The sequence below is a fragment of the Adiantum capillus-veneris genome, chromosome 26 (assembly GCF_014529385.1).
Source record: "Adiantum capillus-veneris isolate H3 chromosome 26, ASM1452938v2, whole genome shotgun sequence".
NCBI lineage: Eukaryota > Viridiplantae > Streptophyta > Polypodiopsida > Polypodiales > Pteridaceae > Adiantum > Adiantum capillus-veneris.
Genome location: NC_140956.1, coordinates 58,156,464 through 58,175,154, shown reverse-complemented (window position 1 = coordinate 58,175,154; position 18,691 = coordinate 58,156,464). Strand labels below are relative to the sequence as shown.

At 40.9% G+C, this 18,691-nt stretch overlaps 1 protein-coding gene and 1 long non-coding RNA gene across 3 annotated transcripts; both read right to left on the bottom strand.

Annotated features, from left to right (window-relative positions):
- Window positions 1–2,059: 2,059 nt before the first annotated feature.
- Window positions 2,060–2,586, bottom strand: LOC147423513 (uncharacterized). Its single transcript, XR_015186608.1, has 3 exons — window positions 2,451–2,586; window positions 2,312–2,360; window positions 2,060–2,195 (listed from the first exon to the last, which is right to left on the bottom strand). It is a non-coding gene; the product is annotated as an uncharacterized LOC147423513 (long non-coding RNA).
- A 2,251-nt stretch (window positions 2,587–4,837) lies between these two features.
- On the bottom strand, window positions 4,838–11,079 carry LOC147423512 (glycine dehydrogenase (decarboxylating), mitochondrial-like). 2 transcript variants are annotated; one of them, XM_086501725.1, is made up of 16 exons: window positions 10,862–11,079; window positions 9,350–10,573; window positions 9,005–9,250; window positions 8,801–8,878; window positions 8,625–8,725; window positions 7,480–7,675; window positions 7,273–7,398; window positions 6,977–7,162; window positions 6,775–6,888; window positions 6,540–6,692; window positions 6,252–6,443; window positions 6,086–6,163; window positions 5,875–6,000; window positions 5,652–5,750; window positions 5,286–5,403; window positions 4,838–5,211 (listed from the first exon to the last, which is right to left on the bottom strand). In XM_086501725.1, exons 2-16 carry the CDS (start codon window positions 10,550–10,552, stop codon window positions 5,120–5,122), a joined length of 3,108 nt encoding a protein of 1,035 aa, XP_086357851.1. In that variant the 5' UTR covers window positions 10,553–10,573; window positions 10,862–11,079; the 3' UTR covers window positions 4,838–5,119. The 2 variants fall into 2 exon arrangements, with proteins under 2 accessions (XP_086357851.1, XP_086357850.1); XM_086501724.1 differs by having other exon boundaries at window positions 10,720–10,930.
- Between the last annotated feature and the right edge of the window lie 7,612 nt (window positions 11,080–18,691).

The following is an 18,691-nucleotide window of genomic DNA, read 5'->3' as shown; positions in this document are numbered from 1 at the left end:
TTGACTTGGTTATTAAATTGGCCTAGGGAACCTATTTAAATTGAGTTAAAAAGATGATGTCTCATGACACCTATTCCAATTTCCAACTAGCAAATTCCCCTAAATATGGATCTTGATTCTCCACCAAGTGCTTTGATCTTATTTATTAGATGACTAGCATTCATGAGAGAGAGAGAGAGAGAGAGAGAGAGAGAGAGAGAGAGAGAGAGAGAGAATATGTTTTCACTTTTTTTTTATAAGATGCCAAAAAATGTGTTAAAGAAAAAGAACTTTACATAAAAAGGCATGCAAGCCCCCCGCCTCCGCCCCCCCAACACACACACAAACCAAAATCAGTGCCAACAAGAAGGTTGACAATCTGTATATAAACCAGGGCTTTTGTCTACTTTTGCAAGGTTAATTGTAAGCTCATCTATCAAAGATGCGTTTAACAAGCGATTAAATTACGAGCCTACCAAGAGATACACGATAAGCACTGGTAAATTCCTAAAAGTAGCAAATTCATATTCCCTACGAGCAAATCATAGAGTTATCTAAGTGCTGCTAGCACTAGTGGCACTAGTGGCACTTAGATAACTCTGGGTTGGCCCCTTGAGTGGTATTGTATTGTCTTTTCCTGAACTCTCTTGCAACAATTCTCTTCCATTATAGTGCGACCTTCAAGTGAAATTTCTGCACTACCGTTGTGCGACTCTGAGAACCACAATTACTTTTTCCATCGTGTCGATGACATTTCTATTTATCTACCCATCAGCCAAAAAGGCCAACAGCTGACTAGTCTTTCAGCCACCGTAAACATACCTTGTGCAACACCCATTCAGGTTATCACTAGGAGAGCCTCAAGCATCAATAGCTTTAAGGCAAAACACTTGGGCCTTTTTGCAAAGCCCAAAAATTTGGAATGGGTGTTCCAATTTTGTATGATCAAAGCCATCTTGCAGGATCAGTAATAGGGTGGGAAAATGAATCACTTCCAAGAAACCACAGAACCAGCCAAGTCAGCTGATATAAACTGACATAAATATCACCAAGTTAAATCACATTTAGCTATTTGAAGTTTAAATAACTGCAAACGATAACCATCATTACTTTATTTTTCCCTCCCTAAATACAATGTATTCTGTTGCCAAGAGAATTTTCTGTATCTTGTAACTCTCACTCTTGCACTAGCCCCTTACCACATATTCCATTTTCATCTCTTTCACCCTCATTTTCATGGACAGTTAGACAAACCACACCATCCACTTAGCCTATACCACAATTTTGTCAGAATCGACGATGCGGAAGCGTAGAGCGGTGGGAAAAATACACGAGAGAGATAAATTGCACTACCCAAACTTTGACAAATAAGTAAAATAAATAGCTAAAAGCCAAAATAAATAATGGGATCACTTTGGGCAGTTCACTTGAGATGCTAACACCCTCTCTATAGCTCATAGTTGACATAAATAGTGACAATTGAATTTGTACCAGTTCCTATTCGAACCAATCTGGAAAACCCAGTGTAGTTGGAGGGGCGAAGCAAGCGGATGCGGGCAACAAACACAGCTCTCTTTTTTTTTCTTATTTTACCTAGCCAGCACCACAGGGATGGGATATGCACAGAGGTAATGAATGACCCCATTTGATCAATTAAAATTAATTGGGGCAAAGCTCCTTAGGCTGGGATCAGACAAGGCGGTGGAAATATTGCACAAAAGGCCGTCTCGTCCAAACGACGTTGGAGGAGGAAGAGTGAAAAAGAGGAAGAGGTTGAGAGGTGCGCAGCTCTTCAGCGGGTTTGGGGGGGGGGGGGTCTCACAAGAATTATGGTGGGCCCGGAGGAAGAGAAACTGTAGGTGCAATGAACCAGGTCTAGCTATGCAATTTTGTTGCCAGCAGACCTGAAACAAGCTTCTCTTCCTCCACACTCGTCCAAACCCAGCCTTACTTCTCGACTCCAGGGATTCCCAATTAACTTGGTAATATTTTGACAACCCCTCCCAGAAAGCTCGAGTTCCTGCCCACTACTCTGCGGGAAATATGCACTCACTATTGCTGAAAAACTTACATGTTAAAACACTGGATGTGTCAAGTATGGAGTGTCACGCTGAAGTGCCGATGGAATGGCCATGTCTACCTTGGGAGCAACCTCCTCAGCAGTGAACTTCACCTGTGCTCACCTGCTTAATCAGGCACCTCTTCATGAGAATTCACTGAAACCAATTACAAGCAGGAATCAACTTACAGGCTTGCCATTTGCAAAGATATCGAAAAGCTTTAAATTATAAGGCGGGCAAAATTTCACAAAGCAATGTTGTGTATGACCTACCAGTCATGTTTTTGTATTTTGAAGCCTTCTCCTTAGTCTCTGCATTCACCTTCATATCCAATTTTCAAACACTTAACAGTTGCTATAAAAAATTGAAAATGTAGAACAGTCTTTTCATTTAGGACTCGCAAGTTGACACCTTTCTTGAGAGCAGCTTGAGAAATAGCACTTGCTTCGGGGACCTCCACCTTCACTATGTCAAAAATGGCTTGCTATCTACCTTCACCTCCAAACTTTCCAGACAATGAACTTTGAAACACAGCTTTGTCCATAATCCGACCAACAACAATGGGTTGGCACGCATATCCATAGTGTTTTAGATACGTCTGATTGGTTCCCTGCCAGATGCATGTGCCTTGAACTCCAACCCAGAGGTTCAAACACCGATAACTTTAACTCCAACAAAGGGTCCAAACTAATTATATGGAGCACTTCTTGCCCCTCTCTTAGGACTGCCCCCTGACTAGAAATATGGTGTTGTGGCCACTGTGCCATGCCGATCACCTCTGCCAAATTTTTATCACCGTTATCTCTGTCCAGCTAGCCCTCACCGAATGGCAGAGTTTAAGGCTTCTCTCTCACGAGTCTATCCACAAATATGTGGACAAGTTTTGTCGTCTTCATATGAGTACCAGCTTTTCTATTTGGCTTCAAACTCCCGAGCCAAGCAAAGCGTCAGATCACATTTATAGCAACGGTTGTCGGACCTCGTGGGTACCGAGGCAACGAACTCGTGCATTTGCTTTTGGCTTCACAATCCCGAGCCAAACAAGTTGACGGTTTCCTCGAGGGGTCGATGAACTTTCCACAGCCTGGAGTTGATTTCGGATCATTGGAGGCCACCTTGGGGTCGAGGCTTCGTGGGAAAGCTCCACTGCCAAGCCCGTTTTGCCTAGGGGGAGAACCCACTCTAGATGGGGTTTCAAGAAGCAAGCATAAAACGCATGCACCAAAGTCCTCCTAAGATCCCCTATTCTGCCGGCATCTCAGAAGTCCAACCAGAATGCAGCCTTTTTGAGATCTTTCGCATTGGCTTCCATAGCGCTTCAAAATGCAATGAGGAGGATCACAAGGCGGGTTAATCTGCGGTAAAGTTAAGACTTTAGGAGGACAATGCCCAAGAGAACACCTCAACTGCAGCTTCTCAACACACTGTCTAAAACAGCTTGCCCGCCAAGTGCTTTGTAGCTACAAGCAGCGTTTTAAAGCGTTCTCTACAGGCAGTCCACCTTGCTCAAGCAGGCCACAGAGCCTTTCCACTTTGCAGCAACGAGCAATCCTCCTCTGCGCAGCGTTTTGAAACGCAATTCCTGCTGTTAAAAACGCAGAGTCTAGGGGGCTGCCACTCAGAACATCACCAAAATTGCTTCCGCCCTACAACTGCCAATGAAAATCCCTTCCTGCCTTCCTCTTCTCCACGCACGGGTGCTTGTCCTCGCCGAACGTCGCAGAGCGCAAAGCTCTGATACCATGTCAAAGTCGACGATGCGGAATCATAGAACATTGGGAAGAATACACGAGAGAGAGAGAGAGAGAGAGAGAGAGAGAGAGAGAGAGAGAGAGAGAGAGAGAGAGAGAGAGAGAGAGAGAGAGAGAGACTCTGCTGAACCAACCAACCCTTGGCAATGAATTGATACAATGTACAATGGGGGCAAGGGGTCACATATATATCCACCTCAGTAAATTGCCCTACCCAGACTTTGACAAATAAGTAAAATAAATACCTAGAAGCCAAAATAAACAATGGGATCACTTTGGGCGGTTCACTTGAGATGAAAAACTCTAACAATTTTCTCCTCACTACCCTTCAGCTTCTCAAGTGGGCCAAATAATATCCTTCTCTTCACCCATTTGTCCATTTCTCTTTCCTCACATATCATGAGGTTAGTATACAAATATCCACATTCATATGAGAACAAAAATGCGACTACTATTATCCACATTCATATGAGAGGTTTGTCTTCACTGTCTGATCACAAGAACCTTTAAACACAATACACCAAGGGCATGTATACTACATATCTACTCCAAGTTGCAGTTGACAGGGCCACAGCAAGGATGTAACCACCATAAACGTCCTTCACATGGCAATTGACACCGGAGAAAAAATCCCCAACATCAGCTAACCAAAGGAGAACATAAACCAACATATATCCCCTCACACATCAGTCACTCGCAATTTCCATTGATATATCTATGTAAGTTGTTCCGAGCTTCAATTTTTCCTTAGTGTTTCTGGCCTGCCCATAAGAAACCTACTGTGGGCTTGACCTGCTGTCAATCCTCTTGAAAGAAGGGAGCGCCTTCGGGGGTGGTGCAGGATGAGAGGGCTCCACCAATTCTTCTTGAACTACTCTTTCTCTACATCAATGCATCTGTCTCTGTTAGCCAGAAGGGCAATTCATATGGAAGACGTAGGGGAGCCACATAGAACAGGAAAATCCATCACAAGCACACAAGGAAAAAGACTGCAGTGTGTGAGTAGCTTTAGCTAGCTGTGCATGATACATGTGCAAGACCCTAAACTGGCGAAAAAGTGATCTTCATATTCCAAGAGCTTGAGTATTACAATTGGCAGGAGATAGCCTGGACATGAAATGTTGGAGTACTGTACAAGATAAGATCAAAAAGGGCAGGAAGGCAGTGTTACTGTACAACGTGGCATGCCAGGATGGTTTGCATGCACAATCAATCAGCAGTCAAGGAAACAAATTTTAGGAGAAATATCTGCTGATGCAGCAGCTTGTAGAGGCATCAACATATCAAGATATCAAAGGGTCTTCACCAGTTTTGCTTACCCAGACCAATTTACGCAGCAGCAGCCTGAACCTCAAATTCGGGCTCTCCAGGAGGGAGAGTACACACCAGGTTGCGATCTCCATAAACGTTGTCCACACGCCCTATGAATATGCATACAAATTAGTGTAATCCTTCGCCTTCCATGACTTCACGTGTGCAAAGAACATTCTCTCACCTGTTGATGGCCAGAATTTTGATGCTCGGACCCATGACGCAGGAAAAGCAGCAACTTCTCTAGAATATGCTCGTGTCCATGAATCCGCCAGAACAACTGCTGCAGGATGAGGTGCACCCTGGAAAAAAGAAAAGTCTATTTCAGATGTCTATCATTCCTTTTGTAATGGACTAAATATGGCCTTGAATTCCAAATATAATCCATGCTATAAATTATGATACACAAAATACTTATACATTAAAACAAAACAAGTGAGTGGACAAAACTGTTACTACCAGAGAAACGAAAGCAAGACCATGGTACCAAAAGCCCAAAGAACATATAACAATGTCAAGACGAGTAATTAATATTGCACAAAAGCTTTACCTTCAACACATTGTCATGCTGGCTTGCTTTCCCTGTCTCAATGTCCTTAATTTCTTCCCGGATTGAAATCATGGCATTACAAAACCGGTCAAGTTCAGCCTGTAGAAATAACAAAAGTACCTTACAAAATTGTCTCTCTTTCTCCTAAACCACACATCCAAATATGAAAGCTCTAAACAAGTTATCCAGGGGCAGACTTTCCTTATGAAAGCAAGAACAATACCTTGCTTTCACTTTCGGTTGGCTCAATCATTAAGGTTCCAGGCACTGGCCAGGACATTGTGGGAGCATGGTAGCCATAATCAATAAGACGCTTGGCAATGTCTTCCGCTTCCAAGCCTGCACTTGTCTGAAGCAGCAATAAAGTTGAAAGGTTTGCATTAGCATCATGGATCGACTCGAGAAGTTGACATGCAATCAAACAAGTATGCTACCTTAAAAGGTCTCAGGTCAATGATGAACTCGTGAGCACACGTGCCATTCTTGCCCCTAAAGAGAACTGGGTAGTGATTCTGCCAGCAAGAAAGAACACATGTAAATTATAAGTGAAAAGTTAACGAATATTTTAGGGACAACATTTAACATTTGAATAAACTTCACCTCTAATCGTTTGGCCATGTAGTTAGCATTCAGGATCGCCAACTTTGAAGCATCTGTTAGCCCCTGTGAACCCATCATACAAATGTATGAGTAAGAGATGGGTAGAATCAAAGCTGAACCCCATGGAGCTGCTGCAATCGTTCCCAATGGTGAGAGCTTCTCCTTAGGCTGAGGGATACCCCCTGTTGGCACCTGACATAATAATGGTGTGAAGTTTATTATCCACATGCTACCCCTGTTAAACTATCTCTGTCGCATGCATGTTCAGGTGAGATAGATATTCCATACCACAGGATGGGATGGTAAGAAGGGTGCAAGGTGTTTCTTTACACCAATAGGCCCCATGCCTGGTCCACCACCCCCATGGGGAATGCAGAAGGTTTTGTGCAGGTTCAAGTGGCAGACATCAGCTCCAATGTGTCCTGGACTTGTCAATCCAACCTGACCAAGTATTTGAACACGATTGTCAAGCCAAAGCAAAAGTACAGGCTGCACGTAGAGACAATTCATGAAAGAAATGTACCTGAGCATTCATATTCGCACCATCCATGTAGACTTGGCCACCATTCTTGTGAATAATTTCACAAATCTCATCAATTCCATCTTCATACACACCGTGCGTTGATGGGTATGTGACCTGTACAAAACCGCAAGTTGCGAAAAAGTCAATCTTCTGCAGCAGTTAAGTGCATTTCTTGCATCCAATCTCGGCATTTCAAACTTGCCATGAGTGCAGAAAGGTTATCTTTATGCGTCTCAGCAGCCTTCCTCAGTTGTTCAATATCGACATTTCCTTTAGCATCAGTGCCCACTGCTACTATCTTCATTCCACACATAGCTGCACTTGCTGGGTTTGTCCCATGGGCAGAGACAGGGATGATGCAGACATTCCGCTGATAGTCTCCCCTTGACTGCAACAGCAGCAGAAGTTTAAAAGTTGCCACAGAAGCGTGATTACAAAGGAATGCTCAAACAAAAACATTTTTGAAATGAACTCAAACCCTCTTGTGATTGAGCTTACATGATGATATGCACGGATGACCATAAGCCCAGCATACTCTCCAGAAGCACCAGCATTAGGTTGCAGAGAAACAGAATCAAAGCCAGTGATTTCTGCAAGAAGTTCTCCTAGGTTTTGAAACATTTCCTGCAGTAACAATTATTTATTGGCATCCAGAGGCTGTCAAATGTGGAAGTAGAATTTGCAAGTAAGAGGGCTGTAATGAACCTGATACCCAGCCGTCTGATCTAATGGTGCAAACGGGTGAAGATTAGCAAACTCGGGCCATGTGACAGGCATCATTTCTACAGTTGAGTTGAGCTTCATGGTACATGATCCTAGCGGGATCATGCTGTGGCACAAAGACAAATCCTTTGCTTGAATTCTATGTAGGTACCTCAGCATCTCATGCTCAGTATGGTACCTGCAGATAATCAAAAGAACAGTCAATGGTGAGCACACGTTTTTCAGCATTGGAACCTTGTTGGCCCCGGGTTAGCTCCATGTGCATAAAACAGAAGGGGTGAGCATTGAATATGGAATTGCTCGTGATTGTGCACGAGTGTAACGCTTCATTGAAGAATACAGTGTGACAAATTGCATAATGGCAGGGCAAGCCCTTTCACACGACAAGTTTGCCCACTCATAAAAGAGATTATTTTTTGACGAGCCTATTGTATAGGGATGACAAGGCAATTTTCAAGAAACTGCTCGAGTATTGGCTATGAAATAGCTATACTGACCCAGCATATTTTGAGTGTACCTTGGGGATAATAGTGACAACCTCATTTGTATCAGTTCCCATTTGAACCAATCTGGAAAACCTGGTGTAATTGGAGGGGGCGAAGCAATCGGATGCGGGCAACAGACAAAGCTCTCTTTTTTTCCCCTTACTTTACCTAGCCTGCACCACAGGGATGGGATATGCACAGAGGTAATGAATGACCCTATTTGATCAATTAGAATCAATTGGCAATGCTCCTTAGGCTGGGTTCAGACAAGGCGGCTAAAATATTGCGCACAAGGGAGTCAAAATTGCATGGCCAGACCTGGTTCATTGGACCTGCAGTTTCTCTTCCTCCGGGCCCGCCATAATTCTCATGAGACCCCCCACACACACCACGTCCCCCCCTTCTTCCGAGAAACCTCTCCCTCTTTTTTCATTCTTCCTCCTCCAACGTCGTTCAGACGAGGCAAGCAGCAGACCTGAAGCAAGCTTTTCTTCCTCCGCACTCGTCTGAACCCAGACTTACTTCTTGACTCCAGGGATTCCCAATTAACTTAGTAATATTTTGACACCCCCTCCCAGAAAGCTCGAGTTCATGCCCACTACTGTGCGGGAAATTTGCACTCACTATTGCTGAAAAACTTACATGTTAAACACTGGATGTGTCAAGTATGGAGTATCACGCTGAAGTGCCAATGGAATGGCCATGTCTACCTTGGGAGCAACCTCCTCAGCAGTGAACTTCACCTGTGCTCACCAGCTTAATCAGGCACCTCTTCATGAGAATTAACTGAAACCGATTACAAGCAGGAATCAACTTACAGGCTTGCCATTCGCAAAAATGTGGAAAAGCTTATCTACATCTTCAATTGTTGTGGTCTCATCCATAGCAACTGTTAACTGTTTGTAAATTGGATATGAAAGTGAACGCAGAGACCAAGGAGAAGGCTTCAAAATACCAAAACATAACATGTAGTTCATATACACAATATTGCTTTGTGAAATTTTGCCCGCCTTGCAACTTACAGTCTTTTCATTTAGGACTCGCAAGTTAACACCTTTCTTGAGAGCAGCTTGAGAAACAGCACTTGCATCGGGAACCTCCACCTTCACTGTGTCAAAAAATGGCTTGCCATCTACCTTGACATGGTCAAACTTTTGGACTCCAGCAGCAAACGTGCTTGCAAGTCCATGTACCCTTTCCGCGATCTGTTTTAAACCTTCCGGGCCATGGTAAACAGCATACATGGCAGCCATATTTGCCAGCAATGCCTGCATATATACACACCAGCATATTATTTTATTATCCATTTAGGTCAAAATGCCAAGAAAAAGAACCTGGAAAGCGTCAGAATTTCAAAATCTAAAGACCTGAGCAGTGCAAATGTTGCTTGTAGCCTTCTCCCTTCTGATATGTTGCTCCCGTGTCTGCATGGCCATCCGCAGTGCAGGTTTCCCACTAGCATCCACACTCACACCAATAATTCTTCCAGGCATTGATCTTTTGTATTCTTGAGAGGTTGCCAGGAAAGCTGCATGGGGTCCACCATAGCCCATGGGTACCCCAAATCTCTGTGCAGATCCGACCACCATGTCAGCACCAATCTCTCCAGGAGGCCGAAGAACCGTCAATGCAAGCAGATCGGTTGAAACCACCACCTTCACACCATGTGTGTGTGCAGTCTTCACAATGTCTGTGAGGTCTATTATTTCACCATCAGTGGTAGGATATTGCACTAAGAGACCACACACTTCTTTGCTGCTGTAATCAAAATCCTTCAAGCTGACTACTTTAACTGTTAGATCAAAGCCTGCAGCTCGGGTCCTACACACATCTATGGTTTGAGGGTGGCAATGATCAGCAATCAGAAAGGTCTTCTTCTTACCCCGGGACACACTGCTGCACATGGCCATAGCTTCTGCTGCCGCGGTTCCCTCATCAAGAAGGGATGCATTCGACATAGGCATGCCCGTGAGGTCGGTAATCATTGTCTGGAAATTCAATAGAGATTCAAGCCTACCTTGTGCAATTTCTGCTTGATATGGAGTATACTGAGTGTACCATCCTGGGTTCTCCATGATATTACGTAGAATGACGGGAGGCACATATGTGTTGTAGTACCCCATGCCAATATATGACTTAAATAACTTGTTTTTGGAAGCAAGATCCTTCATGTGCTCCAGCATTTGTGCCTCTGTGAGCCCCTCACAGAACTTAGGCAACTTCATTTCTGGTCTGACAATGCTTTTGGGGACTGTAGCATCAATGAGAGCATTGAGCTCATCAAACCCACAGAGTTGAGACATCTTTGTTTGCTCATCTGGAGTTGGGCTGTTGTGACGATGAGGAAATGTGTCACTGGGCTTGAGGGATTCCACTGAGATGCTGCGAGTGGCCCCTGGAGCGGAGAAGAAGCATGGGAGCCATGGAGGCCTGGAAATCGGGCTGCATCCATGCAAAGTGGGAACTGCATTCACTGCTGAAGTAAAATGAGGAGCTGGAGCAGTCAATTGCTTCCGCAAATGGCGCAACACAGATGCACGCCGCAGGCGAGAGCCCAGAATTGCAGACATGGTGGGAAGCCTGAGTAGAAACTGGAAAAAAACCAAGACAACGTAATCAAGACAGATCCAATGACAAACGCTTCTGGATGTGTATTGAAATATGGAATAAACGCCACTCAAACACTGAATTTTGAGACTCGAAAACAGGAATTTCTGAACACAAAGAGAAATCATACGTGGAAACGCACACTCCCCCCGGATCAGCTGCTCGATCCTCGGAGACCAAGCAACAGCCCAGAGAGGGAGGGAGCGTCTGTGGGAAGACGCCCTTCCTGTAGGCTCAAATTTCTGAGCGTAGAACAATTGCACCCAAAGTACCTGATAAGATCTGCGTCTCGCTGCGAGAAGAAGAGGTTAAGGGTCACAAGCCCACTTGCACCTCCTCCCTTACAACGCGCACTGGTAAGGGAGGAGGGTGGTGGTTTTTGTGTGGAGCACATACACACAGGCGCTCTACCTTACGTGGCTTTTGCGGCGTGAGGTGGGCTCCCCCACCTTCTCCCTTTTCATCTGTTTCAATGGGACCTTTTCCTCGCTTCTCGCCCTCTCAACTCTCATCCTGCTATGTTGAGGTGTCGATTGTTTTGGCCAGGAGAGCATTTCTGGGGTTAAAATGGTGCGATATGGTGTGAGGCCCAAATTTCAGCTGGACATACAACCAAACACCCAAAACTTGGGAGATAAGGGTTGCTTATCCTTTCAAAAATGACTGCTCTTCTTTCACCTTGCAAGGCACTTTTATGGTCCCCATAACTCTAACCATGAGTGGCTCTCCCTCCATTAACATTAGCTCATAATTATTAAGAAACATGCTCTATGTTTGCCGCTAATAGGCTTCAATTGGACGATGACAAATTGTGGAAAGAATTCCACTAGAGTAATTGTTCGTCATCAACGGGTAGACTCATAGAGTGGCTCTCCCTCATTAACATTAGTTCATAATTATTAAGAAACAAACTTGTCTATCAAGGAATTTGTTGAATATTCTCTATGTTTGCCGCTAATAGGCTTCAACTGGACGATGACAAATTGTGGAAAGAATTCCACCACAGTAATTGTTCGTCGACGGGTAGACTCATAGAGTAAAGAGTGTAGAATGAATTTTGATTCCTTGAATGTGCTTTATCTCCGAAACGGCTAGGTTAACTAGAGGGAAGAAAGGAACTATTCTCTTGGAAACTTCCTCCCATTTGTCATTCTCCCATTTGTCATTTCTGGGTCTAATTATCGTGAGCAAATAAGAGTCATGATCATCCTTTTATTGGTAGAATAGATTCAAGAGTCCATAATTAAGAAGTATATGCTTGATTTTGATTGTTGACATTCATAGGCTTAATCACAAGCAAGTGCAATTTACCTACCCTTTTCCATTGCTACTTTAAAATTCTTGCTATCAAAGACGAGGTGTGGTATTCACCTTTTCATGGTAGAAAGGACCCATTTATTATGGAACAGCTGAGTGGAAGAAGACCATTGCCTTTAGGTGACACAATGCATTTTATGCTACATGTACGTGCAATGTGCTTATCACAGGGTTATAACTTGTAGGAATCTATGCAACATGTTCCAAGGAACCTCACGTTAGTATTTGTTTGCAAGAAGTCCCCCCCCCCCAAAAAAACAAAAAAAAAACATGTAAAAAAAACTTCCATTAACTTTGTTAGTGATCATTTTTGCCCCTTTTTGCACATTAAACAAACACAATAAAAATCATGCATCAACTTAAGAAGAGATATGTAGGTGATGACAAGCTAGAGAGAGGGGTTAAGAAAAAGTGATGCCTCAGTAAAGTTAACATACGTATCTTGACAATCGTGACTTTGATTGACAAGCCATCAAATTCGGTCAGCTCCATACAATGCACACTATCTTTTAGAACTCTGGCAAGGCCAAAAAAACTCCAGATGGCATGCCTACCAATGTAGTAAAAGTGCCACACAACTAGCTCACGACAAATCTTCAATTGGCCATAACTTGCCCATCCAAGCTCGGATTGAGGAATGCCTTCAATTCTTTTCACTTAGTGCCATTGATTGATCCAATCAAAGTGCCTTTGATTGATCCAATTTGTATCAAGGTGATACTTGCTCCTTGTTTGTTTCATTCCTTTCATCGAGCACCGAACACATACCATGTTAATTGTAAACCTCATTCAAAAGTCTTTTGAATATATGCAAAGTTCCCAAACCATCCTAGAAAAGCTAACAGCTTGGGCATTAGGATCGTGTTACCCGCAAACTCTATAACTACAATTGAAATTACAAAGATGGGTTTTCACACAAGTTTCTTCATAAATCACATGCTTAAATGTTCAATGCCTTCGATTCCTTTCTCTCAATGCCTTTGATTGCTCCACTTTATATCAATGTAATGCTTGCTTCTTGTTTGTTTCATTCCTTTCGTATAGTACCGGTTAAACACTATTATTCATTGTAAATCTCATTAGAGAGTCTTTGAATATATCCAACATTCTCAAAGCATCCTAGGAAGGTAGTACCGGTCAAACACTATTATTCATTGTAAATGTCATTAGAGAGTCTTTGAATATATCCAACATTCTCAAAGCATCCTAGAAAGGTAGACTGCTTTGGTATTAAGTTCATGATTCCCATTATCTTTCGAATAGTGTATATGCCACATTTTGTAATAGCAAAACCTATATAACTACAATTGAAATTAGAAAGATTTTCACACAAGTTTCCTTGATATCCACATGCTTAAGCTTTACAAAGAGTGCGCTCAATGCCTTAAATTCCTTTCTCTTAGTGCCTTTGATTGCTTCACTTTGTATGAAGGTAATGCTTGCTCTTTATTTGTTTCATTTCTTTCATACAACATTGAGCACATACAATTAAATACAATTATTCCTTTCATACAACATAACACGTATAGCTAAACACAATCATTCATTTTGTAAACCTATCCAAGAAAGATTGATTGATTTCGTACTAGATTCATGTTGCTCACTATCTTTACACTAGTGTATATGCCATGCTTTGCAATAGTAAAATCTAAATTAGAACATAGATTTTTGTGATCAATGCTTTAAATTCCTTTCTCTTAGTGCCTTTGATAGCTCCACTTTGTATTGAGGTTGTTTCATTCCTTTCATACAATGCAGGGCATGTACAAATAAACACAATTATTCATTGTAAACCTTATCAGAAAGTCTTTTGAACATATGCAACGTTCCCAAACCATCTTAGAAAGGTTGACTAATTTGGCATTAGATTTGTGTTGCTCGCTATCTTTAGAGTAGTGTAATAGCGAAGTCTATATAACTGCAAATGACATTACAAAGATGGGTTTTCACAAGAGTTTCAATATAATCCACAACAAGCTTTCATTATCATTCACACCATAGCTAAAGTGTTAGGAGATTGGACACCCTCTTGTTGTATGTGGGTAACTGCAATTGAGATAGCATGCTTAATGATTAATTATGTGATGTCTATTTGATTTTATTATAGTGAGTTGATGATGATTTATAGATTGGAATCTTGGGAATTGAAAAGGAGATGCCGGAAAACAATAATCCTATCGGTCATCTACTCATTATTTTGTTTCCATATCGAACCATTTCAACCCCGGGACCGTCCAAGATCCTACAATCTCCATCAATCTACTGATAGAGGATCACATCGTAAAAATTAACAGAAGCCGACAACGCTATTCAAAAAAATCTATTGTGAAAATTGCTGATTGTCATTGCTTTTGGGACATGGGAGATTGGACGTCGGAGAAAGTTCAATTTATTTGCAGACCGATTACTCAACTGTTCATCATTTTCAACCGAACTTGGTGCACCGTATTCCTAGACTGGATGCCACCACCGACGTTCAAGCTAAGTACCCATTTATTTTTGCTTATTCCTTTATTCTTATTTTTTAGCATTATCTTGCATACCATCAAATACATATATACTTACAGTCATTTATATTATCTTGCATACCATCTTTTATATATATATATATATATATATATATATATATATATATATATATATATATAAGAGAAAAATATATAATTAAAAATAAAGAGAAAGAAAGAAAGAAAAGCACGCAATCATGGCATATCTTCCATAGTCGCCTACGATTGTTGAGCAGCTTGCTAATCTGCAACAATCTCTCACTTATGAACGTATGCAAAGGCAAGAGCTTGAAGATAAATTACTGCATTTTGGACGCATAGAATCTTCATCGGCAGCAAAGCAAAACAAAATTAGCAGAAAAATCTTCACTTTCAAGGATTTTGATGGCACCAAAGATGCTAGCACGGTTCTAGCATGGGTTATTCAGTTAGATGACTAATTTCATGATGAAGATTTTTTCGAATGTGAAATGGTAAAGTGTCCATCAAATCATCTCACCAATAGCACTGCATTGTGGTGGAACGCCACCAATCAGCATGGTAAAAGACCCCATACTTGGCATGCATTCAAAAAAATTGTTTTTACATCAAATTTTTCCCACACAGCATAAAGCTAAAACGCGACACCAATGGGGTTTAATTCGAGAGGGTCGAAATGAAAATGTACAGGGCTACACTGATCGTTTTTGGAACTGTTTAATTCAATTGCAAGCTATTGAACATGTCAGTCACAAGAAATTGAAGCATAAGTATACATCTAGCTTAGCACTACAAAATGGTGTTGAGGTAGATATGTTTGAACCATATTCACTGTCAAAGGCTATTAATTTGGCCCTTAATGCGGAGAAGAAGAAAGGTGGACAACCTTTTCACACTGAACAAACTGCTAACACTAACCGTAACAAGAGAACTTCTTTCTCTCCTAACTTTGACAGGAACAAACATCAAAGTTGTACCTTTTTCAAGAGACACACATTTGACAACTCTGCTACAACTTCTTAATCCTATGGAAACAAGAACAACACATAGCAGCAAGGAAACCAAAATTCTTCCAACCAATGTCCTGCTCAAGACTCTAATGGTAATAAAAGGTGAAGTGTTTTAAATGTTTCCAGTATGGCCACTATGCTGATAAGTGCCCAAAAGGTCCTGCTAAGAGCAATGGCCAACCCAATGTCCAATCCAATGGAGTCGCCCAAAATCCAACCAAAGACCTTTCAACAACAACCGCCCCAACGGTGCTACTATTAACATAATCGAAGATTCTAATCCCAAGGACAATGAAGTGGAAGCTAATTACGGTGAGGGATATGATCCTGAGTATGATCACGATGACAACCCATCTGAAGGTACTCCTATATCTCCTCACACTTTGTTTAAAGTGCAAGGCAAAGTCAAGGATAAAAGTGTCACCATTCTTTTAGATGATGGTAGTAGCCTTAATTTTATTTCTGCACGATTGGCACAACAAAACTCTCTCTCAAATTTTTTTACCTCACAAAGTCAAAATTGTTTTTAATCATCAACGTTTTAATTGCAAAACCCAAGTCAATGTTGAAGTTTGCATTGGTAAATTTACACAAGCATGTGGTAGCACCATTGCATGGTCTTGACATGATTTTAGGAATGCCATTCCATCATGAATTTGATATATTGATTAATTATAAAACACGTACCATGTCTCTTACTCTTAATAATCAAAATTTCTCCATCCAAGAAACACTAGCACATCAAAAATTTCCACTTCTCTCTCACACTCAACCAAAAGAGCAATTCAAAAACAAGGGAAAACATATCTGGTGTTGGTAAATCAAATCTCCGCTAAAAATGAAACTTCACATAACTCCTCACATGATGATTTTCTCTCACAATTTAAGAATGGTTTCATGCATGACCTACCACCTGGAATTCCACCTTCACGCCTAGAAGATCACAAATAGATATTATACCGTGTAGTGAACATCCTTGTAAAGCACCTTATCGTGTAGATCTGACTGCACATAGGGAGATACAAACTCAAATCATTGACTTGCTTGATTGAGGACTTATGAGACCTAGTAGTTCCCCATACGGAGCTCTAGTATTTCTTGCTAAGAAGAAAAATGGAACCTTTCCTATGTGTATCGACTACACGGCTCTAAACAAGATCACCATCAAGAATAGATTCCTTATTCCTAGAGTGGATGGTCTGTTAGACAAACTGAAAGGGACAAACATCTTTAGCAAAATTAATATCAAATCAGGGTATCATCAAGTTAAAACGTTTGACCAAGATGTCTACAACACTGCTTTCAGAACACAAACGAGACACTATGAATTTCTTGTCATGCCATTTGGTCTAACTTTGCTTACAAATCTCAGTACCTCACTCTCATGTCAAAGAAAAATTCTCTTTATGGATGGTCTGATTTGCACTCAAGAATGCTTTGATAAATGCACCAATATTGCAATTGCCTAATTTTGATAGACCATTCTTTGTCGTAGTCATGGATGCTAGTGGAAAAGGTATCGGTGTTGTCCTTATGCAAGATAACCATCCACTCACATTTGAAAGTCATAAATTTAAACCGTTTGAAGCAAAATTTAGTACATATGACAAAGAGTTGACTATTGTTGTACATGCCTTGAAAATTTGGAAACAGTATTTAATGCGTGTTGATTTAATCATCAAAACTTTTCAGTACTTACTATCTCAACCCTTAATAGATGATGGACATATTAAATGGGCAGCTTTCATTCAAAATTTGCAACCCAACATTTAATACCAACCTGGTAAGGAAAATGTTGTGGCTGATGCTTTGAGTCAAAGACCCTCTCTTAATAATCTATTAACCATTACGGGTACTTCATTTGATTTAATGCCTGACACTTATGCAAAAGATGATGATTTCAAATCCACATCATTGCATATGATTGACAATCCTGTGCACACATTTTTGGAATATACTATTCAAGAAAACTTTCTTTATTTCAAACAAAAATTATATGTAACTAAACCTTTTCGTACATTGATCATTGAAGAGTTGCAGAAACCACCCTATGCTGGACATAGAGGATTTGCTGCTACTTTTCAAAACTTATGTCGTGATTTCTATTGGCTTGTTATGAAAACTGATGTTAAACAATATGTTTCAACTTGTTTAATTTGTCAAAAGATCAAAGCAACAATAGGTAAGAAATTGTGACTTTTACACCCTCTCCCCATTTCTGAAAAACCTTGGGAACACATTTCAATGGATTTTGTTACTGGATTTCCACTCACTGTTCACAAGCATGATATAATTTGGATTGTTATTGACCATTTTTCTAAACAAGCATACTTCATTCCTTGTAAGAAAACACTTACAGCACATCAAGCTGCACTTCTATTTCTAACACTAGTTTGGTACCAAAACATGACACTTAAGTGTCCTTTTTTTACAAGTTTAATTTAAATGCTACTTGCATTAAACGGTTTATTTGAAAAAACCATGCTTAAATATGTTAGCTAGAGGGTCTTTTAAAAATATAACCTTCCATTTTAAAATCTACCATGATCAGGAACTATACTCATTAAGTTGACCCTAGTAAGACTGTGATTGATGGTTTGAAAAAATCACCTTTATAAGCAAGAAAAAATGAAGTGACCTTGTAAAAAATTTAGGTGTCTTTTCCACAAGTTTGCTATAGATAATTGAAAGTTTTATGTGCAAAAAAATTGACTTGGGAGTATATAAAATAATGGAAAGTTAATGTGTTTTGTAATGGAATTTGCCTATTCAATTTGAGAGTAGCGGAATTTAATGAGAGTACTTTCAAGAAATGATTTTGTGAGCATAGCGGGTAGACATAATTGAAGATAGCAACATAATTATAGCAATTAGTTAACTTGGCATGGACAATACTTTTGCAAGAGAGAGAATTTAGAGAACATGACAACAGTTGAGGACCGGATTTATGTGGAGCCGGTCCCCCCTCCAATAGGCATTTGTATTATGATTTCTCCCATAAAGAGAGACTTGTTACAATACATTCTTTGTGTTCCTTGTGACCTAGGTGAAGCAATGAAGATGGAAAGATTCATGCATCACCATCATAGCATAACCTAAACTTGAAGAAAGCTTTAACTATACCAAGCCTCAGTCCCAAGACCTCAAACACCTTCGAAGGTGGAGAGAGCTAGCAGGGAATGAGGGTAGGCAAGAGGAAGAAGAAACATTTCATACGAGAAAGAGCTAGTTCCTCACTTATCATAACTCTTGTGCTAGCATACATAATAGCATAGTAATGAAGAAGAAA